General features: G+C 37.7%; 2 protein-coding genes across 2 annotated transcripts; both read right to left on the bottom strand.

Annotated features, from left to right (window-relative positions):
* Positions 1-5,573: 5,573 nt before the first annotated feature.
* Positions 5,574-12,338, bottom strand: LOC118434684 (ATP-binding cassette sub-family A member 17-like). The gene is made up of 24 exons (XM_035848767.1): positions 12,171-12,338; positions 11,894-12,084; positions 11,578-11,813; positions 11,292-11,484; positions 11,031-11,224; positions 10,911-10,956; positions 9,925-10,843; positions 9,501-9,833; positions 9,286-9,414; positions 9,033-9,186; positions 8,829-8,954; positions 8,570-8,751; positions 8,390-8,492; positions 8,171-8,300; positions 7,918-8,081; positions 7,686-7,814; positions 7,400-7,597; positions 7,252-7,305; positions 7,067-7,177; positions 6,840-6,989; positions 6,688-6,766; positions 6,120-6,206; positions 5,892-6,020; positions 5,574-5,814 (listed from the first exon to the last, which is right to left on the bottom strand). Exons 7-24 carry the CDS (start codon positions 10,045-10,047, stop codon positions 5,640-5,642), a joined length of 2,556 nt encoding a protein of 851 aa, XP_035704660.1. The 5' UTR covers positions 10,048-10,843; positions 10,911-10,956; positions 11,031-11,224; positions 11,292-11,484; positions 11,578-11,813; positions 11,894-12,084; positions 12,171-12,338; the 3' UTR covers positions 5,574-5,639.
* On the bottom strand, positions 10,266-14,565 carry LOC118439142 (ATP-binding cassette sub-family A member 9-like). Its single transcript, XM_035860216.1, has 15 exons — positions 14,336-14,565; positions 14,016-14,158; positions 13,727-13,956; positions 13,394-13,616; positions 13,162-13,268; positions 12,862-13,056; positions 12,623-12,754; positions 12,436-12,538; positions 12,171-12,344; positions 11,894-12,084; positions 11,578-11,813; positions 11,292-11,484; positions 11,031-11,093; positions 10,911-10,956; positions 10,266-10,843 (listed from the first exon to the last, which is right to left on the bottom strand). The coding sequence occupies exons 1-15, from the start codon at positions 14,563-14,565 to the stop codon at positions 10,266-10,268; spliced, it is 2,844 nt and encodes a 947-aa protein (XP_035716109.1).
* Between the last annotated feature and the right edge of the window lie 460 nt (positions 14,566-15,025).

Here is a 15,025-nt window from a genome sequence, read left to right as displayed (position 1 = left end):
TCTAGGTGACAAAATGAATGCATCAATTTTATCCCACAAACTGTCATCTTTTTCTGACCAACTTCAAAGCACTTTAGGTCACTATGTTGGGCCCCTGTTACATATACATTCTTCACATTACACTCTGATTTACACCTGCGTCCTATGCCAAATTTCAGATAGGTTTCTACGACAATTTTAGCGTGTTCACATGGCCTCGGACAACGCAATTGTAGTTATGGCATGTCACTGTCCACGATTAACTGACATCGTTTCTATGGGCGGTGCCCCATAGAAATATAGAATGATAAAGTGTCAAATAATATTGGTCACTGTCGCTTCTCTAATAAACTAATAAAATTACTAATAAATTGTAAGTTTGAAATGTGTAAAAATGCCAAATTGGGAGCATTTTCAAGCTCAACATGTCTTGAATCCTGTAAAGATAGAAGGGGCACCTGGCTCGTGGGGACGTAGAGAATGGAACAACTTTCTCCAGAAGCGAATCGGTGCTGCTTTTGGTAGCAAAAACACTATTAGCGTTATCATTGCTTCGCCAGAACGGATCTTACAGGACTTTGAAACACTGAATGACCACGTTAGCCTGCCAATGATGATATGTACATATCTACTATGTTATCTTAAGGCTAACATACATACATAAATGACAAATGCAGGTTCAGTATGACCGGGGTCCAGATTTTTATTGGTCAAACTCGAGATATCCCATTTTTGTCATGACGCTGAACAAAAGTGGTACCACCGATGCAACCCGTTACGACGTTAGAAATCTGGGCGAGATGTATTTCCTTGCGAAGATCGAGAATGACCCGAACCGTCCAGTCCATTTCCATGCGCAGAGCCCTGATCGCGTAACGCGTGGAAATGTCAATTTGCCATTTTCAAACTACCCATTTGTACCATAAGAGAACCGACGCATTGGACAATAAATGTAATACTCACGCTTTGCACATCATAAGTACTTGTAGCATTTATTTCACACAAAAGAGGTTTAAAAGTCTCCAGGAATTGGGTCCTGTCGAAATGTCGATGGATCAAATTCATCTTCGTTCCATTCATCATGCTCCACTTGCACATCGGATCTCTTGAGCTGGTTTTCTTGTAGTAGTGCATCAGGCAAATGATGATGACAACATACTACTCCCACGGGACAATCCTCCTGTGAAAGTGTTACAAAGTAGCAGATAAATAAATACCGATAAGGAAAGGCAAGGGAGATGAGTTAACCTTTGTGATGTCATAACACGGGGACAATGGGCTGAGGACCCACAGTGCCACAGGAGTTCTGCATACTTGGCAATATTTTGTGGTAACCTGACGCGTAATATTTCTGTACATTGCTGGAAAATATATTGAGAAAGTTCCTTAAAACGAGCGACAATAATTGCTACAAGTTGTGAATACCTTCAATGTCCAGTAACGAAATGGGCACTCTAGAAATCATGTCAAAAAAGTTTTGTGGTTCTGCAGAGTAAACTTGCCTTTTGTTATAATTATTATTGCCAAACATTCCCACGACAAAACTTGCTGCGTCTGCTGTTTTAGATTTTTCATGTGATAAACACACGATGAATAGAAATGCAGGAATTCCTAACAAGTTTATGAATTTCGTGCACATGATGACTTTATTCCAGGAATTTTACATTGAAAATCTTTAAACTATTGTGAATCACAGCACACCAGAACCATCCGATAGAATTATTACAGGTACGCAAAACATTAATACTTCTTATTTTGAAACCTGTGTGTACGCACACGCAGGATTACGCTAAGACTTTATTAGCACTAGCAGAACAAGTAAGTACACCCATCCTCAGTATGAGACTGGCAAAAAAACTATTTCACCAGATATGACATTAAACGTGTAATTTTGAGCTTAGATTTGATAAATTGAGATCGTTTATGTCAGTAAGACATATGTAAGAAGAAAAAAAATTATGAAATTATCTCACACTGATGATGAAGAGGGTTTTGTATTAATGCAGAAAAGTAGAATAAACGCAGCAACAAGTTTACTTATTAATGTGCCCACTGTTGGTGAGGTATTGCGATTTTAATCATGTGAACCTTGACAAAATTAGATTGTAAAGATACATTTCTCGCACATGTACATTTGTAGCTTCAACAGTCGAGTTTTTCTGTCTGTGTCACCTATTTCTTGTAAATTAACGGGACTTTTGTTGTGTTGGGCATAGTCATCATAGTCTTCCCATTTATGTCAGCTTCTTCATTTTCATGAGGAATTGGGTTCGTTTAAAATCATTCCAAACCAAATCGGGGAGCTTTTTTATCTTTTGACCCTTGTTCTTCGTTCGTATTTTAGGTTCAACTGTCACTTTTTTCGATTGTGTTTTGGTACTAGTATACATGGATTTTATGCGGTTGTTTTGGATGGATGGTGCTCGCCCAAAAGCCTTTAATAATAAACTGTAATGCTTTAATTTATGAGCTTTCCTGTAGGTCATTTCTGCTGAGCATTCCAAGATAAACACAAAAGTTGCCATTCCGACACCTGCCAAGTAGAGAAAATATACTCCTTGCATGTGTTCTATACCGAGTTTCACGAATTTCTTCCCAATTTCAGGAACGATTATTTCAGGAACAGCGTCTACTTTGTCAGTCAGGTTGAACATGCTTTGTGGGATCTGAGAAGAAATTTATCCAAATTTCTTGAGCATAAGGTAATTTCAATACGTTAAAGAGTAAGTTAACCTTCCAAGCTTCGGGCGACTGTCCAAAACGACCACCTCGAAATTGACGCATCCAATATTGTACGAGTCCACCTTCGACAGCACGACTGATTATGTCGTGACGTACAATTACTAAAAACATTATGATAAATAAATATATTGAAATATGGTGAATAAAATAACCTGATTATGTCGTCAAACTTTGTCATCAGCGGCCAGTTTCGGTTAGCCGGCCAGCCCAAATTATCAAATTCTAGTATGCTTTCAGAACTGAGGTGAAATTTGATCCCCACTGGACCGGCAGCATAGCGATACCTGAATAATTCAGAGTTTGCATGTATGTAATTAAATTATTATTGAATATAACTTTACTTTCCAGAAAATTGTAGCTTTGATTTTGAATCAATATAGATCATTTTTCCTTGAACAACTTTGTCCATGGCTTCTGAGCTTTGATAATAATCCACAAGCTGGCCTTTCCGAAATATCTCACGAATTAAGGGACTTCCCGACAAATTCATGTATTCGTTCAAATGTCCATCATAGTTTTTGATTGAAATGGGAAGGCTGTTATAAATGCGTATAGATATAAAAAGAATATGTACAAAATATGCAAGTATTTTTAGGTGGTTACTCAATACGTCAGTCTGTTAGGCATTTCACAGAGGTAATAATGTACTCACTTTGCTGGTAAAATATCTTCAACTGCATCAGCTATTGGCAGAGGTTTGAAGCCCAACAATACAGAAATTAGGCAACTTGAGAAGGCCATTCCTGTTCCACATTTTAAAATGTAGATCATTCATCATAGGCTTCTTAATAGTTATGATTTTTCAGACCCAACAGAAACGTCATGATGGTTATTCCCAAGAAGACGGACTGCAAAGATGAAGTTTTTGGGAGATATCGGTAAGGTTTCTGGCATAACACCGTAATTACCAAACCACAATTGTTGGTTAGAGAGTTAAAGTGTGAATCATATTCATTTTTCATTGACCATTGTTGAACGAATGCCACAACTTTCATTGTTAGAATTCCAACTATAACAGTCAAGAATGTGCAAATCCACACTTCATTGCTGTAGATAAAGTTTAATAAGCATAACAATATGATATGTGTGTGCGACTTTTGAGTGTAATATTTTTTTGTATGTCGGTTATTACCTCAAAGGTCTAAAAAACGTGTGGAGAGCACTGCTAACTTTTGAGTTTAAGGGTGCAATAAAGTTATACGAGTCCGTATAGTATGTTCTGCAAAAGTCAAAATGTTGTCGTCTCTCTGCAGTGACGGACACTCCTCCAAAACCCACGTCGATTGATCCGTTAGCCAACAACCCCAACATCCCTGTATTGCCACAAAAGTACACAAAGACCATCAATTGAAGTATGAAAGCCAATAATATCACACAAAATTTAAATCAATAATAATCTCGTTATAGCTATTCTATTTATGGGTATATGCGTATTAAAGAAAGAATCAGTAAGAAAATTATGTCTGTATTAAATTCGTCATTTGTGGAAACTTTGCAGAATTCATAAACCGAATGGCGGATATGAACGGTAAAAAAATGCGTAAAAACACATAAAATATGTCCAATTACCTGTCCAAGTTTCTCCATCAATTCGATTTCCTGTAAATCCCAAGTTTGTGACCGAAAAAGTAAAGTTAAGCTTGTCCTTGCACATCACAAAAAGTCGCCAGTCACACCCGTCCAGCCAGGAGTCCTTTTTATTCCCCCAAATCAGGAACTGACAAATCCGTTCATAGCATTATTACATTTCATCCCAAAATATTTAAAGGTTATTTACGAATATATATGTTACTCATTACTGGCTCTTTCCATAAAAGCCCGAGACTGAGCGACGCTTTGTGTAAATTTTTAAATTTTTCTGGAAATAAGTTATTATTTTTTAGAAACAATTTCTCCTTGACCAACCATACGTCCATCTCTTGGGACTTTCGACGCCCATTTCTGTAGTATGGAATTACGGTGAATATGTTGACAGCCAAACCCGTGAACTCTGGTTTATTTCTCTTCAAACCAACAATGTTAGGAATCTGGTTCCAAATTCTGAGATTGATCATTGTTCTGTATCGCTTTGTAATGTGATGGACAAGAAGGATGACATGGTCACTCTTTCTCCACCCAGGATGATGATGCGTGTTTTTGTCAGGGTATAAAATTCGAGGGTCTGTTAGCCAAACGTAGAAAATATAGCATTTTCCTCTTCTGTACAAGTGATGCAGCACAGAATGAATAATATCCTCAGGTTCTGAAGCGTTGGTTCCGTACGCTAGTGTCAAATCTTGTAGTTTTCCTGGAGAAATGTTGACAATAATGAACATTCTCTCGTGGGATTCCATTCTCTGGTTGGAACATGTAGATAACATGTAGATGTGGTTAACATGTAGATAAACTTCTAAGATTTGTATTAAATAAAAAAACACGTGTTTGCACCTTCATTAATGTGTTGCTGACACTGAATTCCGGCATTTGCTCATCATAAAGTAGTACAATCGGACATGCCTTTTGGAATCGTCTTGATATTCCAATCATTGTTTCTTGTAGATCCACATCCTTCTCCAGCTCTGCATTTATGCTTGTTGACTATGGAGTTTTAATTAAAATTGCAAATTAAAAATGAAATAATTTTGATTTGCAATATTACCTGTCCATCAACCCGATGCTGTATTTGTGGTCCAATAATTGTTATACACAAAAACAACCACATATTCTGTGCTTGGGACAAGAGGATGAAACAATCCTAAATATGTCGAGTGAATATTTGCGAGTAATGATTACCGCAAATGTTATATGTGCTAAGGTTCGTGATATCACAATTTCATGAAGTTGCAAAACTGTATGTGTTGTTAACTTTATTTATTTCCCAAAAAATTTCTGGGCAGGTTTATTATTTATAATTGAGTTACAAACTATTGCATGTGAAGTCAAACTTTCATGTGCAAGGCTCTGGCTGCTTTTTCCAAGGCTTGAATTTCAGCTTCTTCTTTTGAAATTTCCGTCTCGCTTTGATTATCAATTCGCCGTGGTGTCCCCATTTCCCGGTACTTGTTTGTCAAAAGAACAAATAATTCATCGATGGAAGCTTCTGTGACGTCATAGCTGAAAATATACAATTATACTTTTAGCACATTGGTCAAGTGAGATTTATACAATAGAGAACATTCCATTTCCATCACCTGGAGAGAATGTGAGAATATTGAGCTACTAAACCATGCATTCTTCGAAAAACTTCGCCCCAAAATATTTTAGCATCACGAAGAAAGAACATGAGGAGATTGTCCTGCTCATCGAGCAAATCGCAATAACTGAAAAATAAAATATTTTTGGTACAAAAACATTTCATGTGAACACATTTCACGAATAAAAATAATAAAATGAGATTGAATGAGATAATGTTGCAATACGAAAACGTTTGTTGAACGGCTTTCTTAAATTCGACAACTTTTCCCATGGTCGAGGATACAATGTCCACTCGTGTCAGGGTTTCATGCCTACGGTAAATAAATATTTTTATTAAAAAATGACGGCAACCAGACGTAGTTCCAATGACAACTTTTTACTAATTTGATACGAATTTGGGTTTAGAACAACACCAAATTTCATAATGATAACAAAGCAACAAATTGGGCATGCTTCCCATGTGAAGCAGTGGCAATATGGTGCATTTAGTTTCAGTGCATCATCACTCTGAGCAATTTCATGTCATTTTACAGAAAAACCCGTCCTTTGGTGGCTTGTCCCCGGGGGAAAATAAACAAAATGGCAAAATATAAGCCATGTACCTTTGTGTTGAATGTAACCCTATCTTTTCGAGTAGTAAGGAATTAATATGTACGTAGTTCATATGAAGGCTCATTTTGCAGAAAAGGAATTCTAATGCGCATACCGGATTTCAAACCCGTGCATCCTTACCTCCGTAACGAAAAATAACCTTTAATCAATAGAATGTCAAAAATATATTAAAAAGATTGCCTCATTCTGAATGTGAGACAATATCCTCTAGCATATCGTTTCTGTATGTCATCCGGCTTTCCCAAACATTGAGCATTGCCTACAAATTTTAAACAAAATTAAGTTGCCATCAAAATTTAAATAACAACTGAAATAACTTAAGATTGGCTTGCCATCTGCGAGGACAACCAGTTTCGTAGACAATTTCAAACATTCTTCTGTATGGAAAGATGTGAAAATTATCGTGTGGCCCAAGTCTTTAAGATGCTCTAGCACTGCCCAAAATCGTTCTCTTCCCATCGGTCCAATCCCAGTTGTCGCTTCTGTTTTTATCAAGTAAATTATTAAACTACTGACAAGAAATATGTGAGACGCACAAGTATTCATGTACATGACTCACCATCCAACAAAAGAATCTGACACTGCCCGATCAGGGCCATGGCACAACACAGTCGCCGTTTCATGTCGAATCCATATAATTTGCAGAGGTCTTGTCCTGATTCACTTAAGCCTGCGCCACAATTGAACAACACATATTGCAAATGTAATCTCATTTTAAACGATCGTTATTTCGTTTGCATTTACCCACAACTTGCAGCCATTTCGCAACATGAGAACTTAAGATTTCCTTAGGAATTCCTGTTAAGTGAAAGTTACATAGATGAGGATGACGAATGACCATAGCAAACTTACGAGTACGTATCTGGTGTGAAATATATACAAACAAATGAACCTCTTAAACGACCCATCAGTTCCAACATTTGGATTCCGGTGAAAGTGTCGAATAAAGTATTTTCTTGCGGACAGTAGCCGAGGCAGGACAAATACTGCTTTCGATTCTTGACAAGGCTCGCGTTTCCAATGTAGCACATTCCCTTTGTCGGGGTGTCAATTCCAGCAATCATTCGAATTAGAGTGCTTTTTCCACTGCCTGTCGAAATTACAGTTTGTTTATTGGTCGGGATGTTAGTGTAAGTGATGGAAATAGTTTATTTTTAATATTTATAAACAAGATTAACCTCCAGCTCCCAAGATTCCAATGCAATCCCCTTTTTTCACTTCTAAACTGAATTCGTTCAGTAAAATTACATCGTCTCGGTATTTCGTCAGACCATAGATAATCATTGCTGTGTCCGTGGGAAAGCTTTCTGGAGATGTTAAATAAATGTCCACAGTTCAATGATAATACTTGGAAGGATAAGTATGGGTGTCTATAATTGTGTTACATATCGACATATATTGTTGACAAACCTCCATCGATCATTGATTTTACCACCAAAGTTTCATGCTTAATATCGCTGGAACCTACTTGAGTTTTACGCAACTTTTTTCCTTTTTCAGAATCTAAAAAGTTTGAAAAAACCTTCTGCGAAATCCGAGAAGCGATTCGCTTTTCAGCCACCAAAAGTAAAAGCCTACACCAATTAATTATCAAATGCGTTATGTGAAAATGGCTTGGTTTCAAGTGATTAATCCACCAACCAAAAGTAAATTTTAAAATTACCAATAAAGAAACCCAGTTAGCGTTAATGCAATTAGATCTGTAATAAGACCAGGATTTGACCAAGATTCGAAAGTGGGGCTTAGAATGCCTGGTTCTTTGAAGCAAGCGTTTCTTGGTTTGCATATCTTATCTGAAATTAAATTACATTGAATTTATAAAGATTTAGATACATAATATCAGCTAAAATTTTGTGCTAGTGTGTATCTCGTTGGTAATTACCACAACATTGTCCAAGTACAACGTTAGTTTTCATGATGTGGTCATACAAATGCTTCGCAGATGCAAAGTGCCTCACGCTGACTTCCTTTGAACCGACGCACATCTATCGTCATCAAATCGTTTACTATAGATGGCCGGCATTGCATAATATCTATTTACTCATGTACAACTGTCACGAACCTCTTTAACATGGGGTAGCAAGCCTTGGCAGAAAGACCTGCGTGAAATTGCATTGAACCAGTCTTGAATGCCACAGGTTACTGCAAATCCTGGGAATATCATGAGCAAAAATCGAAGTACAACCGCCCCCGTGGACGTTGTAGATTTTAGTACCCACTCAGAAAATATAAACAATATCAAGCCTGGAATTTTGAATAAAATATTTTAAAAATTGCTTGTTTTTTGCATATTTAGTGCAGCAAAATTGTGGGTAACTTACAGATCATATGTATTAAAATCATTGAAGTAAAGCCTCGAAATTTCATAGGAAGGACGCAACTAACGAAGTAGGAAAATGCTAACCCACTCCAGCCCAGATATAATACCGTGATGCACATGAGAACAACTGAAATCAAAGCAAAAGTCAAAGATATTTTGTGTTGTGGTGTTAACGGATATTCTTAAAAGCGTAATTTGGTTGTACAAATTGCATTGGTTCCAAACGTTTCCTTTCGATCCAAATAGAAAATTATTCCAACGATCAACGTCACGATGATCATCATGGTTGCATCGCACACAAAGTTTCCAAGCCAGTACAGCCATGGGCGCACTCCGCTCATAAATTGCATGTGCTTTATCTATGTACAAGAGATTTTCAATTGCATCTCACACTACCACCACTAAAACTATTGAAATATTTTTAAATCCAACATGAAATAAATAAAAAATGCTCATACTCCAATCCGTCGTTCTTGTCTGGGGAAGATTGATGTCCATCCAGAAATAAAGCCGAATGCAAAGGACAATATCAACGAAAATATGATACAAACCAATCCACAAGATTCATGTGAAGTGGACCAAGTTTCCTGAAAATTGTCAATACTTTTAGATAAAAAGTAATTACACAGCCAATATTTTAGTTTTATATTTGACGTGAGTAAAAATTATTTACGGTTGTCAGAGGTAGTGGGTTATTAACCGCAAATATTTGATACTTTGGCTTATCAGGCTCTGTGACCGCGCTGAGAATAACGTTCATCATGGTGTTGAGGATCACGGGAGCACTGTGGAGGGCACCGCTGGCAAAATAACCAATGAAATCGAACATTTCCTTGTTTCCTACGACACTTTTGAACTCGAGAGCGGCCATGTGGTTCTCCTTAACATTTCCCAAGTTGCTTGTCTGACCACTCAGAAGGTTATTCAAAGCCGTCAAAATTCGTTCACTTCTCGAAAGTTCTTTCATTCTGGACCCGAGAGTATTTTTAATGTGGGCTGTGTAATTCTAAATAATGAATACGTTAACAAGTGTAAATATATTTGTTTAGGGGAATATTTTAAGTTAGATTTATAAGCACTTATGATTATTGGCTTACAATGGCATCGTTGTCTGACGACACTAGTGTGAAGACTTGCATGTCACTAGAAAATGGCTCAAAGGTCATATTACGAAGTGGTGGGACCAACGGCGTTGCAGCAAATATTTTCGCCTCGTACATCACGAGAAGAATCAGACAAATTGGAATCAGAAACTGCCACACGAGAAAGTCGTGTTTCGACAATAAATACGTTATACGTTTCTGCAGAAGGGCATTAAATTGGCTCTTATAGTTTGGAAGATATCTGCCGGATTCTGGAGCGGTGGGGATTTGTGCTGAACAACAAGGGAAGGAAAATATTGTGGTAAATATTCCTTGTCATGCATATTTACATGAATTCATAAAGGGTAAGAAACTGTGCAGTGGGTACATGTCATTGCTGATCTGACATCACCGGCCGAGTCACGCCTAACATAAAGATCAGGACCGTCTTTGTCGATAGAAATGGATTCGCAAATTTTGATAAAAATGTCGTTCAACCCAATTTGCTTGAAAGTATATTTTTTGATTCCCATTTTTATCTGGTTTCGATCAAAATCCTCACAGAGTTCAGAGAACTTCAGGAAGTCGACGATTGGCAGTTCTATGATAAGGTTATCCACATCCTTGATTGTGCTGTTTTTCTGTTCTTCAGCATTTTCACCAACTCTGTTCCTCACCAGCGCCAAAATTGCTTGGGCATCTAATTTCACATCTCGGAAAGGCGAACACTTGAGGAAATATCCAGTATCGTACTGTTTCTTCAGGAATTCCACAGACCCATAGCATATAAGTCGTCCATGAGCTAGCAAGGCTATTTTGTCTGCCAAATATTCTGCCTCATCCATGTAAGTGCTAGTTAAAATCACAGTGTGATGATGCTTCAATATCTTTAAAATATTCCAGATTTCTCGCCGCCCGAAAGCGTCCATCCCCACTAAACGAGATGAAAATAATACTTGTAGACTAAATTGGTAAAGATATATAAATGTTTTGGATTTTACTTGTCGGCTCATCCAAAAGCAATACTTTTGGTGAATCAGCCATTGCCTATTGAATTGAATTGTGCATATTTTATGAATATTGAACCTTAGAATTGAGATTAAATTTAAAGTGACTGATACCATTGCAATATTTAACCGTCGGAGCTCCTCATTAGTCATCGAGTCTGGATAATAATCCCGAATCTACGAAAACAAGTTGAATATTCAAGACCATGGTCAAAAACGCACTGAATTTGACTTGCATTCCAAAGTCGCAGTCTTGTCAAGAGTGTAGACGTGTTACGAGTACAATCTGCTGCTACATATCCTCGAAGCTACACGCAGAAAACGACAAATGTCAAAACAAGCCAATCGAAATAAAAAAAGAATTTCTAAGAGAACCCGATAGCACAAGTAAAGGTGTTGTTTCACGTTCAGTAAGTTGAAGTAAATTAGAGTTTGAGAGCACAAGCCCACGAAATGACCAGCCTTGTTGGCTTCGAAGATGACATCGTGGTTCTTAATTGTCGCATATCCAGCGGTAGGGTTGAGCAGTCCAGCCAAAATGGAAACCAAAGTGCTTTTTCCACTTCCTCTGTTCAAACAATTATCATAAAAAAGTGAATTCGTAGTGCAGATAAGTGCAAAATATTTAAAAAATAGACTTTCAAAAAAATCTTCAACTCACCCATGTCCTAAAATTACGGTAATTTCTTCGTGCATTATATTCATATTGATGGTGTCCAAAGCCATTTTATGCTTCCCAAACCGTTTGCATAAATGCCTAACGCGAACATAGCACTTGTTACCTGAATTCGATTCTTCGTAAATTGCTGGTTTTTCAAAGTTGTCATCTTTCCCCTCCCTGATTTCAATTAACAATTCTTGTTGACGGCTCATGTTTTCCTTCCATTGCTTTTTTCTCTATTATTGTATTTGCGAAAATTGTGAGACAATCGGTCATTTTCTACAATATTGTGACAGCCCTACTGAATATTACGTACCCCAATGACATCCCACCATTTCAACGTCGGGGGAAACATTTTTGCCTGACTGGTCAAGTTGATGTAAGTGGCAAGGAGAAAGTAAAATATGGCCGACGCTCCCATTATCAACAACCCTTCGAAGAGGGTGAAATAGCTCGTATCGCCCTTCTGGCCTTTGGTCTTAATATTCGACCATAGGACACCTTTCTCTGAAATTAATGTGCATCCACATTTCACTCACGTTATCACATTTGGTCCTTCTTGTATAGGTTTGCATATATAATTGTACAGTCACCATCACAGTCAAAGTTGATGATATAAAAGAAAATATTGTACAGCGCCCAGTTAGGAAAAAAGAAAGCCAGAATTATGTTTCCAACTCGTTCGATCACGCCAAACTTGTAGAACGTGGTGGGCGCAATGAACGACACTAGGCCAATTAGTATTGCATAAGCTCCGACAAAAGTTGCTGAAGAGGAATTAAAAAATGTAATTAATAGTATAACTCGAAGACAAATAACGTGTATTATTTATTATTTTTGTTATTATTTATTTGCTACCAGAGTGTATCACTGTGGTTAGAAAGAAGTTAAAGAATGTGAGTGCAAGCAGATGCACCCACAAGAGGACGAATATTAGCGAAGTATCCGAAAGAGAGATTATCTGAAATTAACACAACATTCTCATTCAGATAAATGTGTCAAAATTTCAAATGGTGCATTAACTCGTTTTCTAGTTTTCTCGTACTTTTCCAAAGGTAAATTTAGTATGAAGAACCAGTGTCATCAAGATTGCAGTGATGCCCCGAAATAGAAGAGCATGGACGAAAAGAATTAGCCAATGTAAATAGGTCGGCATTCCATGCATGTTCAATATCTCCTGCACACATATGTACACATACATAAGATTTCGGTTGTAAGTATGTAGATAGGATAAAATTCGGGTTGTCTTTGATGTTCTATGTTTTTAATTATAGTTTTTTTTACCTTTATCCCGGACTGATTTTCTTGAACAAGTTGTCTCAAAATGAAGAACGATGTGAAAAGATAGGCAATCACGAGACAAAAGCAAACAACGAAAGTTATCAAGGTTCGCACATCCACGTTGTAAAAGTTTGGAAAGTAAAACATGTGCAGTTTCACGACCGGAGCATCATCAATAGTTAAGATTGTTGGCGATTTCTGAAAAATTGAGTAACATAACTGCGGGTCACACATACGTATATAGTCATATAAAGTATCAACATATGTATGTCGCATGATTGTGATTACGATTTTGGTACTTACGAGGTTCACAGTTTTATTTGAATGAATTTTTTGATGCAAATGTTGAAAATACGAATATTGAATAGCATATTGTAGTCCAATGAATCCAGTTTCAATGTACGGAGAAGCTGCATGCACAAAAATGCTTACGTAAAAATATGTAATGAAATGTGTTTGAACTTGAATTGGTGAGCAGCAATTGCAAATCTGATCATTCTGAAAAACTCTGATAATGCTTAATACATGGGCTTACTTGCGATGCGAGGTTTGACGTATGGGTAAGGGTCCAAGGTGTTGGAAATAGATTCCTCAAAGTGTCGAATGGAGAAGGACAAACGATAAGGAACCTCGGTGACGGGGTCGATAGCTTTGTGATTATAGTGGAACACAACACCGATCGGTTTCCCATGAGCGTCAGTTTCATCACGATGAATGAGTGTATTTTCAATCAACTCCTCAAAAGTTTCCACTCCCAGCTACGCACATACATATGTCCAGCATTTACATATATGCGTGTGCAAATGTCGATGACCATTTATTTATAATTACTCTGCTCTGTTCATTAATTCCATCTCCATTCACTTACAATGCCGTTCTTTATTGTGGCAGCTGGGTATGTTTCAAGGGGATTCTTTGCAAGTGACCTTTCGTCCAAGAGTAACACACGGACACGAGCCATGATTGATTCCGTAAATGAATTCACCGGTGTGAACAAGATGAAAATGCGGCCATCGTTGTTCGTGTACCTGGTCGAGAAATTAACCATTGCTTCTTGCATTGATACTTCATGGAATTTGTTGGCCAGCTTTGTTTTATCTAAATCGGAGAACAAAAGGTAAAACAATTTGCAGAAAAATGAGCTGGGGACGAAATACCAGAAGCGTCTTGTTTCTCGTAGTACGACTTCTTCCACGATATGCCAGATGTGAATGCAGCAATGATGGCGCACGTGATCGCCACCGGTACAAGTACTTCGATTAGAAGAAAAACAATGTTTCGGTGTCGCAGGAACATTCGGCTGAAAAACATAGATGAAAAACGTGCCCAAAAGCCACTGCATGATCGTTTTAGTCGTTGTGCGGGCTTTTTGCTTTTGTTATCTTTCCTGTGAAATGCCAAGCTTAGAATAAATTACGGCAAAAAAATGCAAAATAATTATCCAACTCGGGGCATATAGCAATGGTCATATTGTAACCTCTTTAAATTTGGTCGAGCAATTGACCCACTGCCCGCACTTCCCACGGACGTAGACGACGAATCGTTCCCATCTCTCTTTAGCGATGTAATGGAGGCTGCTGACAAGTGATGCGGATTTGTCATTGTGGGCTTTCCACGAACCCAACCACTCTGAGAATCTGCCTTTTGAGTGCTAGAGAAAGAGTTGAAAGCTCTTGACATTTCCGGATAAACTTTTGACAAAGTCATTTTGTAAATGTAACACTAAAGGTTTCGCAATAAGAGAAGGGTTGTAATTGACTACGATCAAACTTTGTCTGTTTATGACTTTGATAAGATCAAGCTTTGTGGAATAGATTAATGCAAAGTGACATTTGATCATGGAAAAAATGATAATGCATTACTTTTGGAAGTTATTCTTGCTAAACTAAATTTGTAGCGAAGGTTACAAATTTAATACGTGTGGTTCATGTGATGAGGGGAGACAGATTTGTAGCACACGGGATTGCATCCTCTGAAGAGAGGGGAAAGGGTTGACCGGAACTTCCATCCGACGGTAATGATGGGAAAATGACGACTCTTCTCCATACACGGTTCACCCACGCTGAATAACGAATTTGGGGTCTTTACTCAAATTTCCCTTTGTTGTTTAATGTAAACCTTTATTCGCTAATATAGTTTTATGCTGAATGTTTCGGTTGGATGCGGT

The sequence above is a fragment of the Folsomia candida genome, unplaced genomic scaffold (genome assembly GCF_002217175.1).
Source record: "Folsomia candida strain VU population unplaced genomic scaffold, ASM221717v1 Fcan01_Sc001, whole genome shotgun sequence".
Classification (NCBI taxonomy): Eukaryota; Metazoa; Arthropoda; class Collembola; order Entomobryomorpha; family Isotomidae; genus Folsomia; species Folsomia candida.
Note: the sequence above shows the minus strand (reverse complement) of the source record. Positions and strands in the feature narration are given on the sequence as shown.

What these genes read in the sequence shown, in the direction of transcription:
- LOC118439142 (XM_035860216.1), bottom strand. Translation starts at nt 14,565, where the DNA reads ATGACTTTGTCAAAAGTTTATCCGGAAATGTCAAGAGCTTTCAACTCT. An exon ending in CATCAACTTTGACTGTGATG is followed by an intron (nt 12,085 to 12,170) that starts GTGACTGTACAA and finishes CATTAATTTCAG; the next exon opens with AGAAAGGTGTCCTATGGTCG. An exon ending in ACCTTTACTTGTGCTATCGG is followed by an intron (nt 11,094 to 11,291) that starts GTTCTCTTAGAA and finishes TTGTTTTCGTAG; the next exon opens with ATTCGGGATTATTATCCAGA.
- LOC118434684 (XM_035848767.1), bottom strand. Translation starts at nt 10,047, where the DNA reads ATGTACGAGGCGAAAATATTTGCTGCAACGCCGTTGGTCCCACCACTT. An exon ending in GTTTGGAACCAATGCAATTT is followed by an intron (nt 8,955 to 9,032) that starts GTACAACCAAAT and finishes CTTTGATTTCAG; the next exon opens with TTGTTCTCATGTGCATCACG. An exon ending in AAAATCAATGATCGATGGAG is followed by an intron (nt 7,815 to 7,917) that starts GTTTGTCAACAA and finishes TAACATCTCCAG; the next exon opens with AAAGCTTTCCCACGGACACA.